Source organism: Delphinus delphis, chromosome 11 (genome assembly GCF_949987515.2).
Source record: "Delphinus delphis chromosome 11, mDelDel1.2, whole genome shotgun sequence".
Taxonomy (NCBI): domain Eukaryota; kingdom Metazoa; phylum Chordata; class Mammalia; order Artiodactyla; family Delphinidae; genus Delphinus; species Delphinus delphis.
In genome coordinates this window covers 96,926,094-96,946,485 of record NC_082693.1, presented here as the reverse complement: position 1 = coordinate 96,946,485, position 20,392 = coordinate 96,926,094, and the positions used below count along the sequence as shown (strand labels likewise).

At 54.2% G+C, this 20,392-nt stretch overlaps 1 protein-coding gene across 1 annotated transcript; it reads right to left on the bottom strand.

The window, feature by feature from the left end:
• Positions 1-1,365: 1,365 nt before the first annotated feature.
• Positions 1,366-18,952, bottom strand: PNPLA3 (patatin like phospholipase domain containing 3). Its single transcript, XM_060023995.1, has 8 exons — positions 18,751-18,952; positions 15,878-16,110; positions 14,639-14,704; positions 9,691-9,900; positions 8,530-8,590; positions 4,177-4,392; positions 2,996-3,128; positions 1,366-1,786 (listed from the first exon to the last, which is right to left on the bottom strand). The coding sequence occupies exons 1-8, from the start codon at positions 18,935-18,937 to the stop codon at positions 1,645-1,647; spliced, it is 1,248 nt and encodes a 415-aa protein (XP_059879978.1). The 5' UTR covers positions 18,938-18,952; the 3' UTR covers positions 1,366-1,644.
• Between the last annotated feature and the right edge of the window lie 1,440 nt (positions 18,953-20,392).

The window sequence follows — 20,392 nt, the reverse complement described above, 5'->3', positions numbered from 1 at the left end:
GGGAGGGGGGCTTTCGCCCTGATAAGGGGGTACCTACTGGTGAGCTGTGCTGAGGTGGGTGCAGGGGCTGAAGCAATGAGGGTTCATGAAGCGGGGGACAGGAAAGGTCGAGTGGAGGGCCGCCTAGGAGATCTGCTGGAGAGGGAGGCAGAGGGGGTCGGGGAGATGAGGTGGCAACGGAAAGACACGTGCGGCATGAGTCCCTCAGCTCCGGATTCTGACTAAGGGCCATAAAGGTCTGGACGTAAGGAACCTCTGAGTCCTTTCCTTGTTTCCGGCAAAAGAGATTAAGTTGGAGGATCGTGTTATAATTTAGTGTCCCATTAAGAAGCCATTGTTCTCGGTCCCCCAGTTTATACTGGGTCCAAGCCGTGTTATGAAAGAAAATGAGCCTCTTCTTTTTGAGATTTTCAGGGTCAAATTTTCCCAGTTCCTGAGGATACAGCCGAGGGGTGAGTCCGAGGGAGGCTCCCGAGACATCGCAGAACCCATTCTTAGCCTGTACGCCGTAGAACGGGGGTACTGAGAGTCACCGGCTGACAGAGAGGCGTCCCCTTTGTCCCAGTGATCTCTCCATGCGACTAAGGCACAAAATGGGCCGACCGTCCCAACAATCGCGTCCGACCGTGAGAGGTGACCCCTGAGCGTGCGACTGAGGCACCATGCGACTCAAGCAGAGAAGGAAAGGAAAGAGAGGAGATTCCCGGGACCCACCGGGTGACTCACCGTTTGGCGATTCCCTGAAACGTGAAAGGCACTCCGGGGATGGCTCCGAGGCAATGCCTAGGCTCCTGTAAGTCAATCCGGACTGAGAAAAAGGTGAAAGTAACAGAGAAGACAGGCTGAGGAATCGGCCTTGTAGTCCTGCCGGGAAGGCGGCGGCCAGGGGGAGGGGGCTCAGTGTTCTGCTTGAATCAATACACGCCTCGCATCGCACGGAAGTTGTCTTGCTGGGGGCAGACGCTCTAACAGCCTGGTCTGTTCCGTGACCCCCTTATCCTTTCACGGGAGTCTTCAAGCGGCAGGCGCCCTAACGGCTTTTAAATGCCTGACCCGTGCCCGCACGATGCCAATCGGCCTAATCCGCAGTTGGGAGGAAGACAGAGGGATCCTCAGCCGTCTGGACGGCAGTTACTGGGGCAAAGCGAGCCGTGGAGCCTTCGGAACACGCCAGGGTGTGGCCCTGGCCAGAGTCCTCTGTTGCTTCCACGGCAGCTTGCCTGTTCACAGAGAGTCCCAAGGAATGAGGAGAGGAGGTGGGGGAGGAGATCCCCCCAGGAGATATCCCCGTACAGGCCACCAAAATGTCGTGGTCCGCACGCGGGTTGGAAGAAGAATTTCCAGACACGAAGTACCTTAGGAAAGAGTGAGTTTACTGAGAACGAAGCGCAGAGTTAGTGAGGGGCGCTGCAGATACAGCAGAACCACTGCCTGACAGACCACGGAGAGCCGCCCCCTCCCTGGGCTAGCGGCCAACTTTCATAGCCTGAAGACAAAGAAAATTCCTGCTGGCAGGATGGCATCAGGCGGTTGGTCAGGGTGCTTCGAGGCTGCTACGTGGCGAATACTTTACCTACTGTGGCGTCCTGGGGCTGTGCGGTTAGATTAGGAGCGCCCATGGCAACCGTTGCTATGCGGGCTTGGTTAATTCAGGAGTTTTTGTCCTGCGTCCTTGATGCAGGGCTCCACAGGGAGCAAACGCGTCATCACTCGAGAACAAATCCGGGAGGTCGTCCACCACAGCCACTGGATGTCGCTGGGCATGTCCGGAAGCCACATCACCAGTCTGCAGGAATAAAACAGAGAGACGCCCACGTCGTATGAGCAGGAAGAGAAACCAACCAAAAAGAACAAAACCAAGGCCTAACCAAAGGCAGACATCTTACAACGACATCATGGTCCAGGGAAACTGCCGGGGTCACTTCTAACCCCGATGTGATAAATTCCCAAAGACAAGCCAACCTAAAAGCCCAAAGGAAAATGAGCCCATTTTTTGATTTGGGAACGCTCAAGGGACTGACGTGGAAATAAAAGGAAAAGACCTTGGTTTTCCAGGATCCTACTCCTCTGTGGCAACATGGCCACCGACGCAGAGCATCTTGTGGTCGAGAACCACCCCCTGCGCCCAGGTCTCCTGGGCTTGGCCACGTGCGAGCGCAGCAGAGGGAGCCCCCAAGGAGGCCTGACCGCTGCCCTCCAGACTCCCAGCACCCAGGACATGAAAAGGACCCCACATCTCGGGCCTTGGGAAATGCCAGAGCAGCCCTAACCCAGGGCAAGGCTGTGCGGGAACGGGTGGCTGAGTCGGCGCGTGGAGAGGGGCTCCGGGGAGGACGGCCAAAGCTGGAGGACTGAGCTGGAGTTTGAAGGACGGTCGGGACTTTGAAAGATGGACTGAGGGACATGTTGACTAACTCGCTAAAAAGAAAGTAAACACCAAAGTACATCAGAAGAAAACTGAGGGGAAACAAACGCTCAGGAATCCAGTAGGCATCCCAGCGTTGGCCTCAGATCCCTCCAACATACCAGGAATAAAATCCCCAAATAGGGGCTTCCCTGGTGGCGCAGTGGTTGGGAGTCCGCCTCCCGATGCAGGGGACACGGGTTCGTGCCCCGGTCCGGGAGGATCCCACATGCCGCAGAGCGGCTGCGCCCACGAGCCATGGCCGCTGGGCCTGCGCGTCCGGAGCCTGTGCTCCCAACAGGAGAGCCCACAGCAGTGAGAGGCCCGCGTACCGCAAAAAAAAAAAAAAAAATCCCAAAATAGAAGTGCAGACCTACAAGAAGTGACAGACATGTAACAGCAGTGGGAAAGGAGGAGGGGTGGGCAGGGGCTTGCCAACGAGGCACCTTTCCAAGGTGTTCCACGCTGACAGTGAACTCCACCCCAATGTATAAGGAGCCAGGCCCCAGGCCGAGGTCCTTCCACTGCTTCTCTCACTGAATCCTCGCCCCACTTCCATGAGGATGCCACAAAGCCACGTGAAGCGCTCACCTCTGGACCACAGCAATCGCGGACTCCACGGGCAGCGTGCAGGGCAGCACCAGGTAGGACATGACCTTAATTGGTAAGAAGTTGCACATCTTGTTTATGTACCCATCTTGGTTTCCAATTGCTTCCCTCAGGGCTGAAAAATACAATTGGGAGGTCTGTCTCTCACCAGTGTAAAAACCAAACCAGCTTCCCCGGGGGGTGCTTGGAATGTCTGTGAAATATACAAGTCCTGGCAGCCCAAGAATCAGAAGCTCCACAGATGAGATCAGGTGGGGAACGTGCCCAAGGAGCCCTTGGATCCTCTACAGGGTACAGGGTCCCTTTTAAAGACTCTCTTTTAAACTGGCTACTTTTGGAGGCGAACACAAACTTCTCAAAGTGCCCCTGGCCCCAGTTTTATGAGCTCTTCTTTGCACCTTCAGCTGGATTCCATCTCTTCTGCCTGGAACCCCCTAGCCTTCTATTTCCCCTTTGTAATGACCTCCCGATGCCTCAAATCTCAGGAATCTGAGCAGCTGCTGGTTAGTGCAACTCCTGGGGTGTCCGTGCCTCAGGGGCAAGAACCGGGCATCCCATTCGTCTTTGATTTATTCTATTCTATCTGGCCACATCCTGCGGTGTGTGGGATCTCAGTTCCCCGACCAGGGATTGAACCCGAACCCCCTGCATTGGAAGCTCGGAGTCTTAACCACTGGACCTCCAGGGAAATCCCTGTGCCGTTCATCTTTGAATTTCCCCAAATGCCCAGCTGGAAGCTGGACGGTGCATTCGTCTATCCATTATATAATCGATGACATGATAAAATAACCGGATTCAGTGAAGGTTCAAAGAACCTTTGAGAACGGCGTTCTCAAAGAACAGGCCACCTCCAGGGGTCCCCCCCACAATATCCAGCGTGCCTGGACTTTAGGAGCAGAGAGCACAGCCAGTTAACACAAAACTCAGCTGGAGGTTGTTTTCCTCTGGCCAGGCCCCATGGGAAGGGAGACTGGGCAAGGACCCAGGGGGATGGGAGGCCCGTGCTGGGCGGTGCGGGTCCCAACGGGCCTGCCCTGGTCGCTCCGCCCCATCTCTTCCCACGCAGCGGCATGACCTTCCTCCACAACACACAGGGAAGCCACCCTTTCTGCCTCATAAAGGGTCACAGAGAGCCTCTGCCGTCCCGCCCCCAGAGCCGGCACCTATGGTGAGCCTGGGCGACAGGGTCTCCAGGGTGCTGTCTTCCCAGGGTAGGATGCTGAGGTGTGGGTGATCCAGCAGCGTGGCTTCCTCAGGCTTCGCCTCCCCGGCGGCCATGCTCGGGGAAGACTGCAGGCTCCCGTGCTCCCGGGGGGCCTCAAGGACTTCCGACTCTGCTGGGGATGCACTCAGGCACAGAGGGGGCCTGTCACAGATGCCTGCGAAGGGCACAGGAACAAACCCGTCAGGTAATTTCGGGCGGCAGGGTCATGACTCACTCACACACACCTGCCCACCAAATTAGAGGGAAGCTGCAGGCCTGTTATTAGTACAAGGCGGAGATCAGTCCCCGACCAGGGATTGAACCCTAACCCCCTGCATTGGGGCAGGCAGTCCCAGCTGGGAGAAAGGAGTGCGGGGCTTTGACGCCGGGTGGATGTGACGAGGGCGCCTGGCTCCATCACTCACCAGCTGTGTGGGCCCTGGAGCCACGTGTGGATTCTTGATGTTCAAAGCTAAGGGTTATAACTAATTTATAGTAACGGAACCACTGGTTAAGCCAGCGGTCCAGGCCCCGCAGCAGCCATTCAACTGCTACCATGACCATCATCTCCGCTTTTCAGCTGAGGAATCAGAAGCACAGAGAGGTTAAGAGATTTGTCCAAAGCCACACAGCCAATGCGTGGCACAGCCAGAATCGAACCGAGATGTGATGTCAGAGACGGCACCCTTCCGTCACACGGCCTCGAAGGAAGCATTAGGTCGGGGGTTTGTGCAGGCCCTGCCCTAGGTGCCGGGGCTCAGGAGCCAATGCCAGTGGGTGGTTCCTGCTCGCACACTGGGTGGGGGCAGTGGGACAGGTAGTTTCGGATGCCCACGCCTGCCTCGGCTCACCTCTTGCTTCCAACCTCAGATTAAAAGACCTGGGGCTGGACCTCCCTGGTGGCGCAGTGGTTAAGAATCCGCCTGCCAAGGCAGGGGACGCGGGTTCGAGCCCTGGTCTGGGAAGATCCCACGTGCCGCGGAGCCACGAAGCCTGTGCGCCACAACTACTGAGCCTGAGCTCTGGAGCCCGTGAGCCACAACTACTGAGCAAGCGTGCTGCAACTACTGAAGCCCACGCTCCTAGAGCCCGTGGAGAAGCCCGCGCACCGCAACGAGGAGTAGCCCCCGCTCGCCGCAAGTAGAGAAAGCCCATGTGCAGCAACAAAGACCCAACGCAGCCAAAAATTAATTGATTAATTAAAAAAAAATAAAAGAGGATGCAAGAAGAAGAATTCACACAAAAAAAGACCAGGGGCTGCCCTTGGATGCCCACACCTTGCTCCCAAGTTACAGCTCCCAGTTACGCTCCCCTGGATCTTTCCGGCCTCTTTTAGACACACAGCTCACACCCTGGGACTTACTTTCCCTTAGGCATGTTTCAGAGAATCTGTTCCCAGAGGACACCTGGCCCAGCCCCACGCGCCCTCTGCAGGACCCCGAGGCGGCCAGCCTGGCAGAGGGAGGACCTCTCTTAGATCATTAAACCCAAACCCAGCACCGATGCCACAAACACCCAGCCGCATGCCAGTCTTTAGAATTACTAAGAAGCACCTGGCGTCATTTAATCCAAATGTCTTTTGCTGGAGATGTGGAAACGGAGGCCCAGAGAGGGGAGGTGGCTTGCCCAAAGTCACCTAGTAACTTCCACAGGGTCCATCACTGTGCATTATTCCCATGTTGCTTCCAAATTTCATCCCCAGTCCAGACTGCTTTCCAGAACCTCGGACTCTGACCTCACTGTGCTCCCTGCACAACCACCCAAATGTGCCCCCGGGGCACGGCACGCGGGGCCTGAGCGTCCCTGCAGAACCCTCGCCCTCGAGGGCCCGAACCCCGAGCAGAGCCCCTCTCCCCCAGTGCCCCCGGGGCGCGGCACGCGCGGCCTGAGCGTCCCTGCAGAACCCTCGCCCTCCTGAGGGCCCGAACCCCGAGCAGAGCCCCTCTCCCCCAGTGCCCCCGGGGCACGGCCCGCGCGGCCTGAGCGTCCCTGCAGAACCCTCGCCCTCGAGGGCCCGAACCCCGAGCAGAGCCCCTCTCCCCCAGTGCCCCCGGGGCACGGCACGCGCGGCCTGAGCTTCCCTGCAGAACCCTCGCCCTCGAGGGCCCGAGCCCCGAGCAGAGCCCCTCTCCCCCAGTGCCCCCGGGGCACGGCACGCGCGGCCTGAGCTTCCCTGCAGAACCCTCGCCCTCCTGAGGGCCCGAACCCCGAGCAGAGCCCCTCTCCCCCAGTGCCCCCGGGGCACGGCACGCGCGGCCTGAGCTTCCCTGCAGAACCCTCGCCCTCCTGAGGGCCCGAACCCCGAGCAGAGCCCCTCTCCCCCAGTGCCGGCTGCAGAAGCCAGAGGCCAGGTCTTCATCCCTAAGTCTTCCTCCTCCCGAATCTCTGGTTGGTTGCCTCCAAGTCCTGTCCCCTTGGGCCCCTTCCACCACCCTTGCTGCCGTGACCCCGGCCAAGCCCACGGCGGCCTCCTTGACCTCCTGGATGCTGCCGTCACACTCTCTGCACTGCGGCCGGGGGCGGGGCTTCCAAAGCTCCCTCTGACCACCCTCACTCCCGCTCCGGCAGCCCTCCGCGGCTCCCTATTGCCGTGGGATGCAGACCCTTTCACCCCATCCGTGAGGCCCAACCTTGTCCCTCAACTTTTCACTTACTGCCATTCCCGCCCCTCTCCTTTCTGTCCATCTCTCTGGGTGCCCCACTCCCGCCACTCCAGTTACACACGCCTTCTTTGCACCTCGTGTTCATGTCCCCCACGCCTAGAATGCTCCTGTTCGCCCTCAGAGTGTCAACACGGATTCACACCCTCCTGAAGCCCTGCTTTCCCCTGCCTTGCAGATCCCCTCGCTCCCTGTGTGATCCTACAGCATCCTGTATCTTCCTGCCAGGGCAACCGAGCACACCGTCAGCCTTCTCTTGACATATCTGTCCCCGACCATGTTGCAGCAAAAATAGAAATGAAGTTTTCCCTCTCCTGAGAACAAGGAAAATAAAGGGAACAGTGAAACAGACTAGAGAAAGAGAAGAATCATAACGTGGCCTGAAAGAGTTCATCACTCCTAGTCGTGTTTCTTAACTGTTACTAACCTGTAGTTTCTGTAACTAGATCTGTACTTCACAAAGCTAACCTACTACTCTTTAACATTACGTGAATTACATCCTGCACTCCCTTGTAGCAGATCACCCCTTGCAGCATCTGCATTTCAGAAAAAAGGTCACAGGCCGATAACCCAGAGACAAACGGACCCAATTACCCGGCTGCCTGACATGACGCCAGCTGTGACTATTTTGAAATAATGCAGGAAGAAGAATGTAAGACCTTCGCTACTTTGATCCTTATCATATACCCCAGACTGCGAGCCCCACATATAAAACCTTCTCCGATTCCCGAAGGAGGGGGACACAGTTCTTGAGGCCCTAGGCTGCCGTGTCTTCCCTTCTGCCTGGCAGAAAAATAAAGCAATCTCTGTCTTCCTCCAAAATCTCTGTCTCCGTATTTCTGTTCGGCATTGGTGCACCGGGAAGCCGATATTTCGGCAACAACCCCGGGACTAAGCTCCAGGAGGGCAGGGGCCACATCCGTCTGTTCGCTGTGGAGTCGTCAATTGCTTGGCACCTAGACGGTACGCAGTAAACATTTTCTGAGTAGATAAATACATGTATGTCCCGTGAACCACACCATCTCCTTGGTCTTGGCCAAAGGCTAATTCAGAGGATTAATGCATGAACCAACCTTTAGTATCGAAGAAAAATAGCCCCAAACGTATTTGGTTCCACTCTAACATTTCCAGAACCCAAGTCCCCCAGCCTGGACGAGCCAGGATGAGTCAAAGGCAGGAACCTTCCCCAGAACACAGCTGGGCTAGTGGGCGTGGCCCACACCTGCCTCGAGGGAGCGGGAGCTATTCTGTCACCTGCGGCCCAGAAACTGTTTATCTTCCTTCTTTATCAAACTAAAGGTTCACAATTGTCCAAAAGCAGAAAAGAAAAACAAAGGAGCTGCCTTCAGCACACAGACAGGTGACACTGCAGAGGGAGAGCTAATAGCCCTAGGGCTGTGACATCCGGGTTCAGGTAGGTCCCAGCTCTGCTCCCCAGTGAGTGGAGTGCAGACCTGGGCTGCCTCTCCAAGCCTCTGTTTCCCCATCTGTAAAATGGGGCAAATATTTCCTATCTCGCGGGACTCATGAGAGGGCCGAGCGAGACGGTGGGTGAAGGTGCTGAGTGCTGAGTGATGGAGTCAGGACTGTGGACCAAGACTGTGAACAGAAAGCTTGTTAAAGGGGCACTTCAGTTGCCCTACCATACATACCATTCTCTTCCAAGAACCTGACCGTGTCTAAATATCCTTGACAGCACAGCTCTCCAAGCACCTGTGGACAAATCAATTAAATTAACTGCAGGGGGCAGTCGCTAGGCACCATTCCTTTCAACAGCACCCGAAGACGGCAGACCCGAAGCCGAGAATCCCCCAAGCTCCAAGCCGCTGCCGCGTGCCCAGCGCAGCCGCCGCAGGGTGGGACAGGGCTCTGCTTTCCGGCAGGACTCAGCTCGAATGACACCTCCTCCATGCAGCTGGTACCCCAGCATGACGGGTGCTGGTTTCTCTGGTCTCCCTGGGTCCCTGGACGAGCCTCCACCCTAACAAACACCAGGGCCTGATCTACTTGTCGTGGGACAGTAAGAGCTGCCTCCTTTGCTCCTCGGTGTACAAACCGCACGGGCAGACCAATCCCGCTGTCCAGCCTTCCCTCTCCCCGCGAGCACACGCTGACGTATACGTTGCATGGCACGGCCTTCCTTCTCCCCAGAGAACTGGCACCGTGCAGATTCTACCCACTTTCTTACTACGTTAGGGTGATAAGGTCCACCACGCTACAACGACAGTCAAAAAAAGATTCAACTGGGAATTCCCCAGCGGTCCAGTGGTTAGGACTCCGAGCTTTCACTGCCAAGGGCCCAGGTTCAATCTCTGAAGATCCCACAAGCCAAAAAAAAAAAAAAAAAAAAAAAAAAATTAAACCACCAAGTGCAGTGTAGTTCTTTTTTTTTTTTGGCTGCACTGAGTCTTCATTGCTACGCGCAGGCTTTCTCTAGTTGTGGCGAGCGGGGACTACTCTTCATTGCACAGCCTTCTCATTGCAGTGGCTTCTCTTGTTGCGGAGCACGGGCTCTAGGCACACCGGCTCCAGTAGTTGCAGCACATGGGCTCAGTAGTTGTGGCTCATGGGCTCTAGAGTGCAGGCTCAGTAGTTGTGGTGCATGGGCTTAGTTGCTCAGCAGGCAGATTCTTAACCACTGTGCCACCAGGGAAGTCCTGCAGTGTAGTTCTTGACCATGGATGCAAATAAGAATCATTGGGGTAATTAAAAAAAAAAAAATCCTACTATCCAGGCTGCCCATACTTAAGCTATAGCCCCTGGAGGTGGGATCTGAACAGCAGCACTGTTTAAATGCCCCCAGGCCCCCTCACCTTGAGATCCGAAGGGAATAGCACCCGGGTTAATAGGTAGAGGTTCTCGGAGCAGAGGCGTACACTGAGCTTGGTGACGTTCACGTGAAGAAAGTTCGTGGACTTGACTTTGGGGCAGATGTCACTCTCCCCATAGAAGGGGGAAACAGTGATGGTCGTTTTGGTATCAAAGAAGGGTATGATGTTACTCACTGCTCCATCTACGTATCGCTTTTAAGGGAGAAAAAAAAAAGTACATACTGTCAGAAGCTCTGGGCTGGGGTTTTCTGTGTGTTTCAGATCATGGCCTGAGGCTTCTCAGAGCCGCAGGCAGATACGGTGAGGGGCTCTGGGATCACTCTTTCAGCAAATCCCTACTGAGCATTTCTGTGCCAGGCCAGGCTGTAGGCTGGCGCTCAGGGTTGCCACATGCTGCTGCGTAGTTTGCACACTGCACAAAAAAGTGCCTGGCCAAGAGGCAGACGGAGGCTGGCGTCTGGCCCACGTTGCGACGGCCAAGTCCCCAGCCCAGGTGGGCGTCCCTAGGCATACCCATGTAATTTGCTTAGACCAGGGGCGCTGTGTGCACTGGGGACAGAGTGTGACATAGACCTGGCCCTAAGGGAGACAGACGGTCATGGGTTCAATTCCAGAGGCCCTTGCTGCTTTAGGTATCTTGGACAAGACACTTAACCTGTGAGCCCGTCCACACCTGGGAAATGAGAAGCTGCACTGGAGACTTAAATGACGCAATGAACCTGGGACTCGAGCTCTCTGAAAAGGGCATCTTATCCCACAACAAAGGTGCATTTGGGGTAAGTACTGTGAGAATCAGTTTTCCTGTAGCCACATCCTTGAACAACCTTAGTGCCCACGGCCAGGCTGGGGCAGGCAGGTTTTGGTACAATTTGGACTGAGTCTACACCTATGAAACCAATGTCTAGAATGATTCCCAAACCCACGACCATCATAGCCCAGCTGTTGGTGCCCACAGACGGCGGGGGGCCTTCAAATATCACAACTGGGAGAATTTCCCCAGCCAGTCCTTCCAAAGGGAGAAATCTCAGGGCACACCTTGGCCTAAAAGAAGTCCAAAAAAGAACCAGGCACGTTCAGCCATGGCTTAGCTATCAAGAGATTCTTGCCTTGAGTCCAGAAATGATGAGATGTGTACATGCAGCAGTAGTTTCTAGACTGTTGCCACGTGATTTCTACGGAAGATACAGGAAGGCATCAAAACCCTCACTGGCAGAAAGGGACGCAGGACCAAATGTCGGGAATCTTTGGTTAAGACTGAGGAGGGAGGAAGGAGCTGACTATTTTTTAATTATTATTTATTTTTTAAAATTAGCTTTTATTGGAGTCTAGTCGATTTACAATGTTGTGTTAGTTTCTACGGTACAGCAAAGTCAATCAGTTACACATATACATATATCCACTCTTTTTTCACTCAAGGGATAAAGTCCAATGACTCCTCTGTCCTGTATAATTTTCCCTCCACCCTGAACTTTTCTACAGGAACATTCTGAGTTCGCTCAGTGGAAGCTCAACGTTTTGCTCTAATTATCGGCAGGTTTCATCTGAGTACACTGAGCGGGGGTGACTGTGTGTGCACCACAGCTGGAGCAGCCTGGGGGAAATGAAAAGATAACAGCAATGACAAAACCACCCATATTTACCGAATACTTACCTGTGCCAGGCTCTATGCCGCATCTTCACTGCATTACCGCATGTAATTCCCACAACAATGCTACAACTGAGCGCTACTGTTAACCCTCATCATTATCAACCCTCCTTTGCCAATTCAATCTCAGAGAGGTTAAGAAATGTGTCCAAAGTAGTCCAGCTAACGTGGGCTAGAGCAGACATGTGATTCTAGGCTTGTCTGCCAGGCTGGCGCTGTTAGAATTGCAGGCGATCCCTTCACGGCTCCGGGCCTCAGTTTTCTCATCTGTAAATAGGGGCAACTATGTGTCTGTCCCGGCGATGCTCTGGGGCATGAGCGAGGCTACGTGTAACCTGCCTTTGCAACTTGCTTTGCCAATTGAGGACCATGCTGCTGTTAAAGCATGAACCAGGAGGGTTTCTAAAGTGCCTTCCTGCTGACACACTGGGATGTTGTGTCTTCTCTCCCACAGCTGTAACAACCTAAACTGTCTCCAGACATCGCCAGATGTTCCCGGGTGGGAGGACAGAATCATCTGATAACTGCTGCCCTAGAAGGAGGCTGCCAGGTGGTCCAGCACAGCCCAGCATCCAGTCCAGAGCCTGCAGGACGAACACCTCAACTTCTGTTTTTCCACCAGAGGCAGGGCTCGGGACTAGCCATGTGTGTTTACATATTTGTTGAATGGAACCAAATTGCAGCCCTGTTGGCAGCTTCTGCCCGAAGCCACGGGCTGAAAAGGATAGAGTCAGACCCAGAGAGGATTATAACCCTCAACCCCTAAGAATAAAGCCTTATTACCGGTTTTCCCTGGTGGTGTAGCGGTTAAGAATCCTCCTGCTGATGCAAGGGACACAGGTTCAAGCCCTGGTCTGGGAAGATCCCACATGCCGCAGAGCAACTAAGCCCGTGCACCACAACTACTGAGCCTGCTTTCTAGAGCCCACGAGCCACAACTACTGAGCCTGCGTGCCACAACTACTGAAGCCCGTGCTCCAAAACAAAAGAAGCCACCGCAATGAGAAGCCCGCGCACGGCAACGAAGAGTAGCCCCCACTTGCGGCAATTAAAGAAAGCCCGCATGCCCAAACGAGGACCCAATGCAGCCAAGAAAAAAAAAAAAAAAACTTATTACCTTAAGTGAGTAACTGACTCTTAAGCATCTTATACCTTAACAGGCCACTGGGCACCTGTTTCAGTGCTCATGTGAAGATTAAGTGAATTGTGAAAATGACTATACTACCCAAAGCAATCTACAGATTCAAAGCAATCCCTATAAAACTACCAATGGCATTTTTCACAGAACTAGAACAAAAATTTCACAATTGTTATGGAAACACAAAAGACCCCGAATAGCCAAAGCAATCTTGAGAAAGAAAAATGGAGCTGGAGGAATCAGGCTCCCGGACTTAAGACTATACTACAAAGCTACAAAATATGGTACTGGCACAAAAACAGAACTACAGATCAATGGAACAGGATAGAAGGCCCAAAGATAAACCCACGCACGTATGGTCACCTTATTTTTGATAAAGGAGACAAGAATATACAATGGAGAAAAGACAGCCTCTTCAATAAGTGGTGCTGGGAAAACTGGACAGCTACATGTAAAAGAATGAAATTAGAACACTCCCTAACACCATACACAGAAATAAACTCAAAATGGATTAAAGACCTAAATGTAAGGCCAGACACTTAAAACTCTTAGAGGAAAACATAGGCAGAACACTCTATGACATAAATCACAGCAAGATCCTTTTTGATCCACCTCCTAGAGAAATGGAAATAAAAACAAAAATAAACAAATGGGACCTAATGAAACTTCAAAGCTTTTGCACAGCAAAGGAAACCATAAACAAGACAAAAAGGTAACCCTCAGATGGGAGAAAATATTTGCAAACGAAGCAACTGACAAAGGATTAATCTGCAAAATTTATAAGCAGCTCATGCAGATTAATAACAAAAAAACAAACAACTCAATCCAAAAATGGGCAGAAGACCTAAATAGACATTTCTCCAAAGAAGGTATACAGACTGCCAACAAACACATGAAAGGATGCTCAACATCACTAATCATTAGAGAAATGCAGATCAAAACCGCAATGAGGTGTCACCTCACACCGGTCAGAAAGGCCATCATCAAAAAATCTACAAACAATAAATGCTGGAGAGGATGTGGAGAAAAGGGAACCCTCTTGCACTGTTGGTGGGAATGTAAATTGATATAGCCATCATGGAGAACAGTATGGAGGTTCCTTAAAAAACTAAAAATAGAACTACCATATGACCCAGCAATCCTACTACTGGGCATATACCCTGAGCAAACCATAATTCAAAAAGCGTCATGTACCAAAAAGTTCATTGCAGCTCTATTTACAACAACCGGGACATGGAAGCAACCTAAGTGTCCACTGACAGATGAATGGATAAAGAAGATGTGGCACATATATACAATGGAATGTTACTCAGCCATAAAAAGAAATGAAATTGAGTTATTCGTAGTGAGGTGGATGGACCTGGAGTCTGTCGTACAGAGTGAAGTAAGTCAGAAAGAGAAAAATACTGCATGCTAACACATATATATGGAATCAAAAAAAATGCTTATGATGAACCTAGGGGCGAGACAGGAATAAAGATGCAGACATAGAGAATGGACTTGCGGACATGGGGCGGGGGAAGGGTAAGCTGGGACAAAGTGAGAGAGTAGTACTGACATATATACGCTACCAAATGTAAAATAGATAGCTAGTGGGAAGCAGCCGCAAAGCACAGGGAGATCAGCTCCGTGCTTTGTGACCACCTAGAGGGGTGGGATAGGGAGGGTGGGAGGGAGACGCAGGAAGGAGGGGATATGGGATATATGTATACATACAGCCGATTCACTTTGTTATACAGCAGAAACTAACACAACACTGTAAAGCAATTTTACTCCAATAAAGATGTTAAAAAAAAATTCCCAAAATATAAAGAAAAAAAAGATTAACTGAAGAGCTTACCTTACAGATAACCAGCTAATTATTCTACACGAAGTTGGTTTTGCTGCCCACAGAGCCCGGAAGGGGGCCAGCTATGGAATCTCTGTCTGAAGGCTGAGAGGCAAAAAGCCTCCGCGTCTGGGGACAGGTCTCAGGGGCCCAGGGTACCTGAGCCCAGTGCCTCTTTTTTTCTTTTTGGACACTTGGCTTCCTGGATCTTAGTTCCCCGACCAGGGATCGAACCCGGGCCCTTGGCAGTGAAAGTGAGGTGTCCTAACCACTGGACCACCAGGGAATTCCCTCAAACACAGTTTAAAAGCGGACTTACCACGCCTCTGAAGGAGGGGGGGATCAAGCCACTGAAGAAAGGCACGAAGGAGGAACAAGACAAGGCCTGTGGAGACAAAAGGGAGTGAAACCACAGCCCAGAGCGGGCTGCCTTTTGTCCCCCTGGGTCTTTATAATTCTCCTCCAAGCTAGGAGAGCAACAAGCCTGAAAACACTCCTGGCACAGAGGAGGTGCTTTAATAAATGGTTGAACGAACATGAACCAACCTACACACTTATTATTTCAGGCCCAAGGACCAATTCTCTAACGACACCATCTGCAGACTGTAGCTTCTTGCCCCTGCTCCCCACGAGGGTCACACTGGGCCATCAGAGACAGAACCAAGAGTTGGTGACTAGCTGATTGACAGGGAAGGGGCTAGATCAGGGCTTTGCAAACGCTGAGGTTCATCAGAATCGCCTGGAGAGCGTGGCGAACCACAGACTCGGTGCCCCACCCCTAAGGTTCTGATGCTGCAGCTTGGAGGCGGGGCCCGAGAGCCTGCAATTCTAACAAGCTCCCAGGCGATGCCGCTGCTGCGACTGCCGGTCCGGGGCCCACGCTTTGAGTCGCGCCACGCTAGCGAGCATCAGGCAGGATGTAACACTGACGCAGTGAGAGAAAGGGCTCACGTGGGAACGCACAGGTGCTGGCTGCCTAGAGGAAGCCTCCACAAACGAGGTTAAGTGGAAGATGACACTGGCTGCTGAGAAGCTGCTGTTCTATGTGCCAGGCTGCATGCTCGTAGGGACCTGTGTTAAGTGAAATGATATCCAAGCAATTCTCGTAAAAGGCCTCGGCCAAACTAAGTGGTAGTTTCCTATTGCCAGTGAGCTTCTCTGCTAGAGGCAAACAAGACACACTCCCACCCTTGTGGGACTTCACTGGAGGGGTCCTCATGAAGGAACAGGCATCGCTGGGAGGAGGGACACATGTGGGATGAGGTCCCGGGAGCAAAAGGTCATAAGCCAAGCCTTGAAGGATGGGGAGGGGTTATTTGAAACTGAAAGTGTCCTGGAACACTCCAGTTTTGCATATGCTCTGGACCAGACCGCTGGATGCCCTCAGAGTTCACATCACCCTGGTACAGGAAGCTATAGCCAGCATCGCGGGCAACCAGGTTCTTTTGCATCTTAAGAAAAGAACGGGTCAGGTGGCTTACGACAGCCCTCTCTTTGTTGCTTCTGAAATGAAACGGTCTTTATGACTCGACAACACCCAGATAAGCAAACTGCTTACGTCCACGACTTCGTCTTTGGACCGAAAATCAGATACCAGCACATTTTCTCCATCGGCCACTCTGGTGAGCGAGATGACAATTTTGCCCGAGACGAGCTGGTGGACGTTGTCTGGGAGGTGTTTCTGGAGACCATCTCGGACCTCCTTGTTCAAACTGAAGGTCGGGTGGAGGACGCCAATGTTCCGGCTCCTGGCGCTCCGGACAAGGTCCACGAGGGCCTGCAATGTCTGCTCTGGACGGAGAGAGACAAGTATACAAAGGAATGTACCACCCTGGAGATGGGAATGCTTTGTGGCAGGACCAGAAACCTGGCAGCAGGGAAGCTGCTGCTGACCTTTCCCTTTCTCTAGGCCTGGGCTGTCCGATCCGGCAGCCACGTGTGGCTCCCGGGCCTGAGATGTGGCTAGCCCAAACTGAGCTGGGTAAAAGACACACTGGATCTCAAAGGCTTAGAGCAACAAGAACAACAACAAAATGTAAAATATCTCATGAATAATGTTTTATATTGATTAGATGTGAAAATGATAAGATTCTGGCTGGACTGGGATAAATAAAATTAATTTCACTTATGTCTTTTACTTTTTCCATGCGGCTACTAGGAAAGGTAAGATAGGCCTATTTCTGTTAGTTAGTGCTCTAGGCCCTCCCTGGCCACAGGAACGAGCCTCCAGAGGCCCCGTGAACCCTCTCCTCACCTCCATCCCTCCATCAAGGCCAGAAGCTAGGCACTCACAGCGTCAGACCTTGAGCACGAATGGGCCTAACACTGAAGGGAGCAGACAGCAAGCGCAGCCTTGGACCTGAGTTTGAATCCTGCCTCCACCTCTTACTAGCTGAGCCGCTAAACTAAGCCACTTCACTGCCTCTCTGAGTCTCAGACTGCATGTTTTTAACGTGGGACCACACTCAACTACCTTTTGGAAATAGAGAAGATTAGATACACTACAATCTATAGGTGCTCAGCCCAGATGAAGCACCTAATAAACAACTAGACTTCACTCTTAACCTCTAATGTCACAATTACCAGACCATCCAGTGGGCACAGGGCACGTGCATGCTCCAACTGACCTCACTCACTGGCCTGGCCCCCTCTGGCTGGTCTGCACTGCCCTGGACAGAGTACCTGTCCCAGCCCGAGCCCTAGTCATCCAGAGATCCTAGGATGCAGAAGGCCAGACACACCTCAGCAGGTCCTGACCCGCTTCCGACCTCCACTCAGCTCTCCCTGCACATGTGGCCCCACTGAGCCCCGACAGAAGGCACAAAATTGCACACAGCTGGCTGGTTCTGCCAGTCTCTCCTGCCAAGTCAGCCTGGGTTTGGAGGCGCTCTCAGGAGCCATGCCCAAGTCACAGGCCCTGGGAAATGCTCCCCGGCGGTCCCCAAGTGAGACAGGCAGTTAAAGCAGGAAGCTGGGGCTCCCAGAACCTCCGGAGCAGTTCTTGCCAGGACCTCTAGATCCACCTTCCAGGGACTTGGTGGTCCCGAGCCAGCCCCTGCAGGACACAACCCCAGGCTGCACCTGTCCTCTGCCTGTCAGGAACGCCCTCTACGCTGGAGTCAGGGCACTTCACGTGCTGGCGTCTGTGCATTTGAATCTGGTCCCAATTAAACATTTGACCATGTGGCTGTCTCCAGGTCACAACTCTGGGACACAAGGGCTGGCTCAAGCCCAAGGTGGCCAGTCTGGTCCTCCTTGAGGTCACATTTCCTGCCCTTTGCTCCTCTCCCCCTCGATGGGGAAGGCGGCCACGGTGGCCTCTCCTAATCTCCACCTCTCCATCAGCCCAGGGTCTGCTCCCTGATCCTATCCAATGGCAGGGCTGTGCTTACTAAAGGGATTCCTGCTGCCAGTGTCCGACACAGCAGTCCCTGGGTAGAGTAAAGAGTAAACCATTAAGGAAGCCCAGACAAACAGGGGCTAATGAAAAGGTGCATTATCTTCCTGTCTGGGGGCCTCTGGATGCCAACAGCTCCATGCTGCCACTTGCTCCAGGCCCTGCTCCCTGGCTAGGATCCCAGGCCAAGGATGTCATACCCTAGTAATTTAGGCCAGCTGGCCACAAGCCCCAGTCCGCCCCTCCCACTGGTACCCACGATTACAGAGATGCTTCACTAGAACAAGATTTAAATGCACAGGACCTCGTTTCCAGGGCACTGAGCAGGGGTGTGGTGGCGAGAAGAGGAGGGGATGTGGGATGTCCAGCCCCCAAGAAGGGTCTCAAACACTGGAAAAGGAAGAGACAACTTTCCTACCTCCCCTCACCCCCGTCTCCCCGCCTCCACAAAACACCTCTACCCAACCCTCTTTCAATCCAAACCAGCAAGTTGCCCTCTACCTGAGAGGCACCCAGCCGCCCCCAGAGCTCCCACGAGAGCTGGGCAGAGATCAAAGGTGCCCGGGGCCGGGGGTCTCCAGTCCCTCTGGTCCCCAGAGAGAAGAAGGAAGCCACCCTGGGCCACAGGCCAAAACCTCCTTCCTGGCCTGGCCGGAAGCAGGGCAAATCGGGCCTCCGACCCCCCCCTCCCCGCCCCCCGCCCCCCCACCCCAGGCGTCGCGCTCCCTCCTCCCCCTCGCTCTGAGACAACCTGGCTCTCAGTCCCAGGCTGGGTCTGGGGGCGCTTTCTTCAAGCCCCAAAAGGGTGTCGAGGCGAGGAGGCGCTCCGGGTTCCCACACCCAGAAGAGCCGCTCACCCGGCGCGCCCCCCTCCCAGGCCCGGCAATAGAGCTCCCCGGTGCGGGGCAAAAAGATGCACTGGAGGAGGCATCTGTCTGGGGAGACCCCGGGTGTACCCCGCAGTTTCCATTTCCAATCACGGCTCCACCGCGCGCCCCCTCCCCGCGCGGAGCCCCGCGGCGGCCCGGACCTACCCATGGGGATCCCAGAGAGGAGGAAGGCGCAGTGCAGCGCCCCGGCCGAGGCCCCGAAGAACGTGCGCGCGTCGCGCAGGAGGTGCGGGGCGCGCTCGCTCAGGCAGCTGGTCACCCCGATGTGGTAGATGCCCAGGAAGCCGCAGCCGGCGAAGGACAGGCTCCAGCCGCGCTCGGGGTCGTACATAGCGGCGGCGGGTCGGGCGTCCGGGGTCCGAGAGCGCCGCGTCTCCGCCCGGCGCCCACTCTGGCTCTCAGCCGGCCCGGGTGCACTCACCCCAGGCATTCCCGGCGTGACGTCACCCGGCCGGCCCCGCCCCCGCTCGGACCAGGCGAGGTAGCCGGTGGGCCGCCCAATGCTGGGGCAGCACGCGGGCGGCGGAGGGCTGGGAGGGCCTGGACCCGGGCAGAGGAGAGGGGAGGACCCGTGCCCGCGTGAGGGTGGAGAGAGGTTTCCGACGCTCCAATAACAGTGGGTGTCGTGGAGAGAAACACCTCCCTTTCCGATCCTTTTCATCCCTTAAACCAGGGAGAAACTAACAGCGGCCCACTTAGGTTGTTAATATCTTTTTGACGCTTTATCATTTTCCTTTTTACGAGTCAGCAAGCCTTCAGCAGACACCAGCATCTAAATAGAATTTCATGTCTGATTTCCTGCAGGGTTTTGTATGATGTCTTCAGTTCACGGCAAGCGGAAGAGATTTTTCGTTTAATGATAAGGACACGAAGCTTCCCTTTCAAAGTTTCACTTCTAAGAAAAATCTGTGAATAACAGGTGCTTGGTGCTGGCAGGTGGGGTGGGCAGTGCAGGACCATGGGAGTTCAGGAGGCTCAGGCCTGGGTGATTCCTGGTGCCCTTAGGAAGTGTCTAGGGTCCCCTTGACCACTGTGTCCACACTGCACAGAGCATTTCCAGAGCAGCCCACACAGGGAGCTTAGGCCTTTGCCCAGAGTTGTACAGCCAGCAACCCAGGTTACTGGGCCATCCTACCCCCTGTTTTGTGGACAGAGAAGCCCCCTCCCCTCTCCACCAAGGCCCACATGGAGCGCAGAGTGTGGGCTTTGGGATCAGGCCCCCCCCCCCACCCCGTGTCCTCTGTAAAACGACGGGTGGAGATGCTGCCAGGATTCAAAATGTCACCTGTGAGGCCCCTGTGTGACACAGGGGTTATGCATGACCCTCCCACCCACACAGCTTCCCAAGTCTGAAGCATCCCCTGCTTGGGCTGAACCTGTGCCTGGAGGTGTCAGGGGGCCCAGGATCAGGGCAGAGGCTGAGGCTGGGCTGCCTCAGGGACTGCAGACCCCCAGGGTAGGTCATTCTGTCTCCCATCTATGGACCGGAATCCCAGGGCGTGGATGCTGCAGGCCCTAGTGACCACCTGAGCCAACAGCGACATCACACAGACACTTCATAGATTGAGGCCCAGAGCAAGGAAAGGGCTGGTCCCTCTGTCTGTCCCTGACCATGCTGGCTTTGCTGGGCAGCGGGGGGGCAGCACTCACAGGCCTGTCTCAGCTGACTGCCCTCCACACCCACCCTACACTCAGGGCTGGGACAGAAATGAGATTTCTGGGTGGGAAAACTGAGCCTGTTGTCAGGGTCAGCTGGGGCCACAATCTCGCACCTCCTCCCCTTACC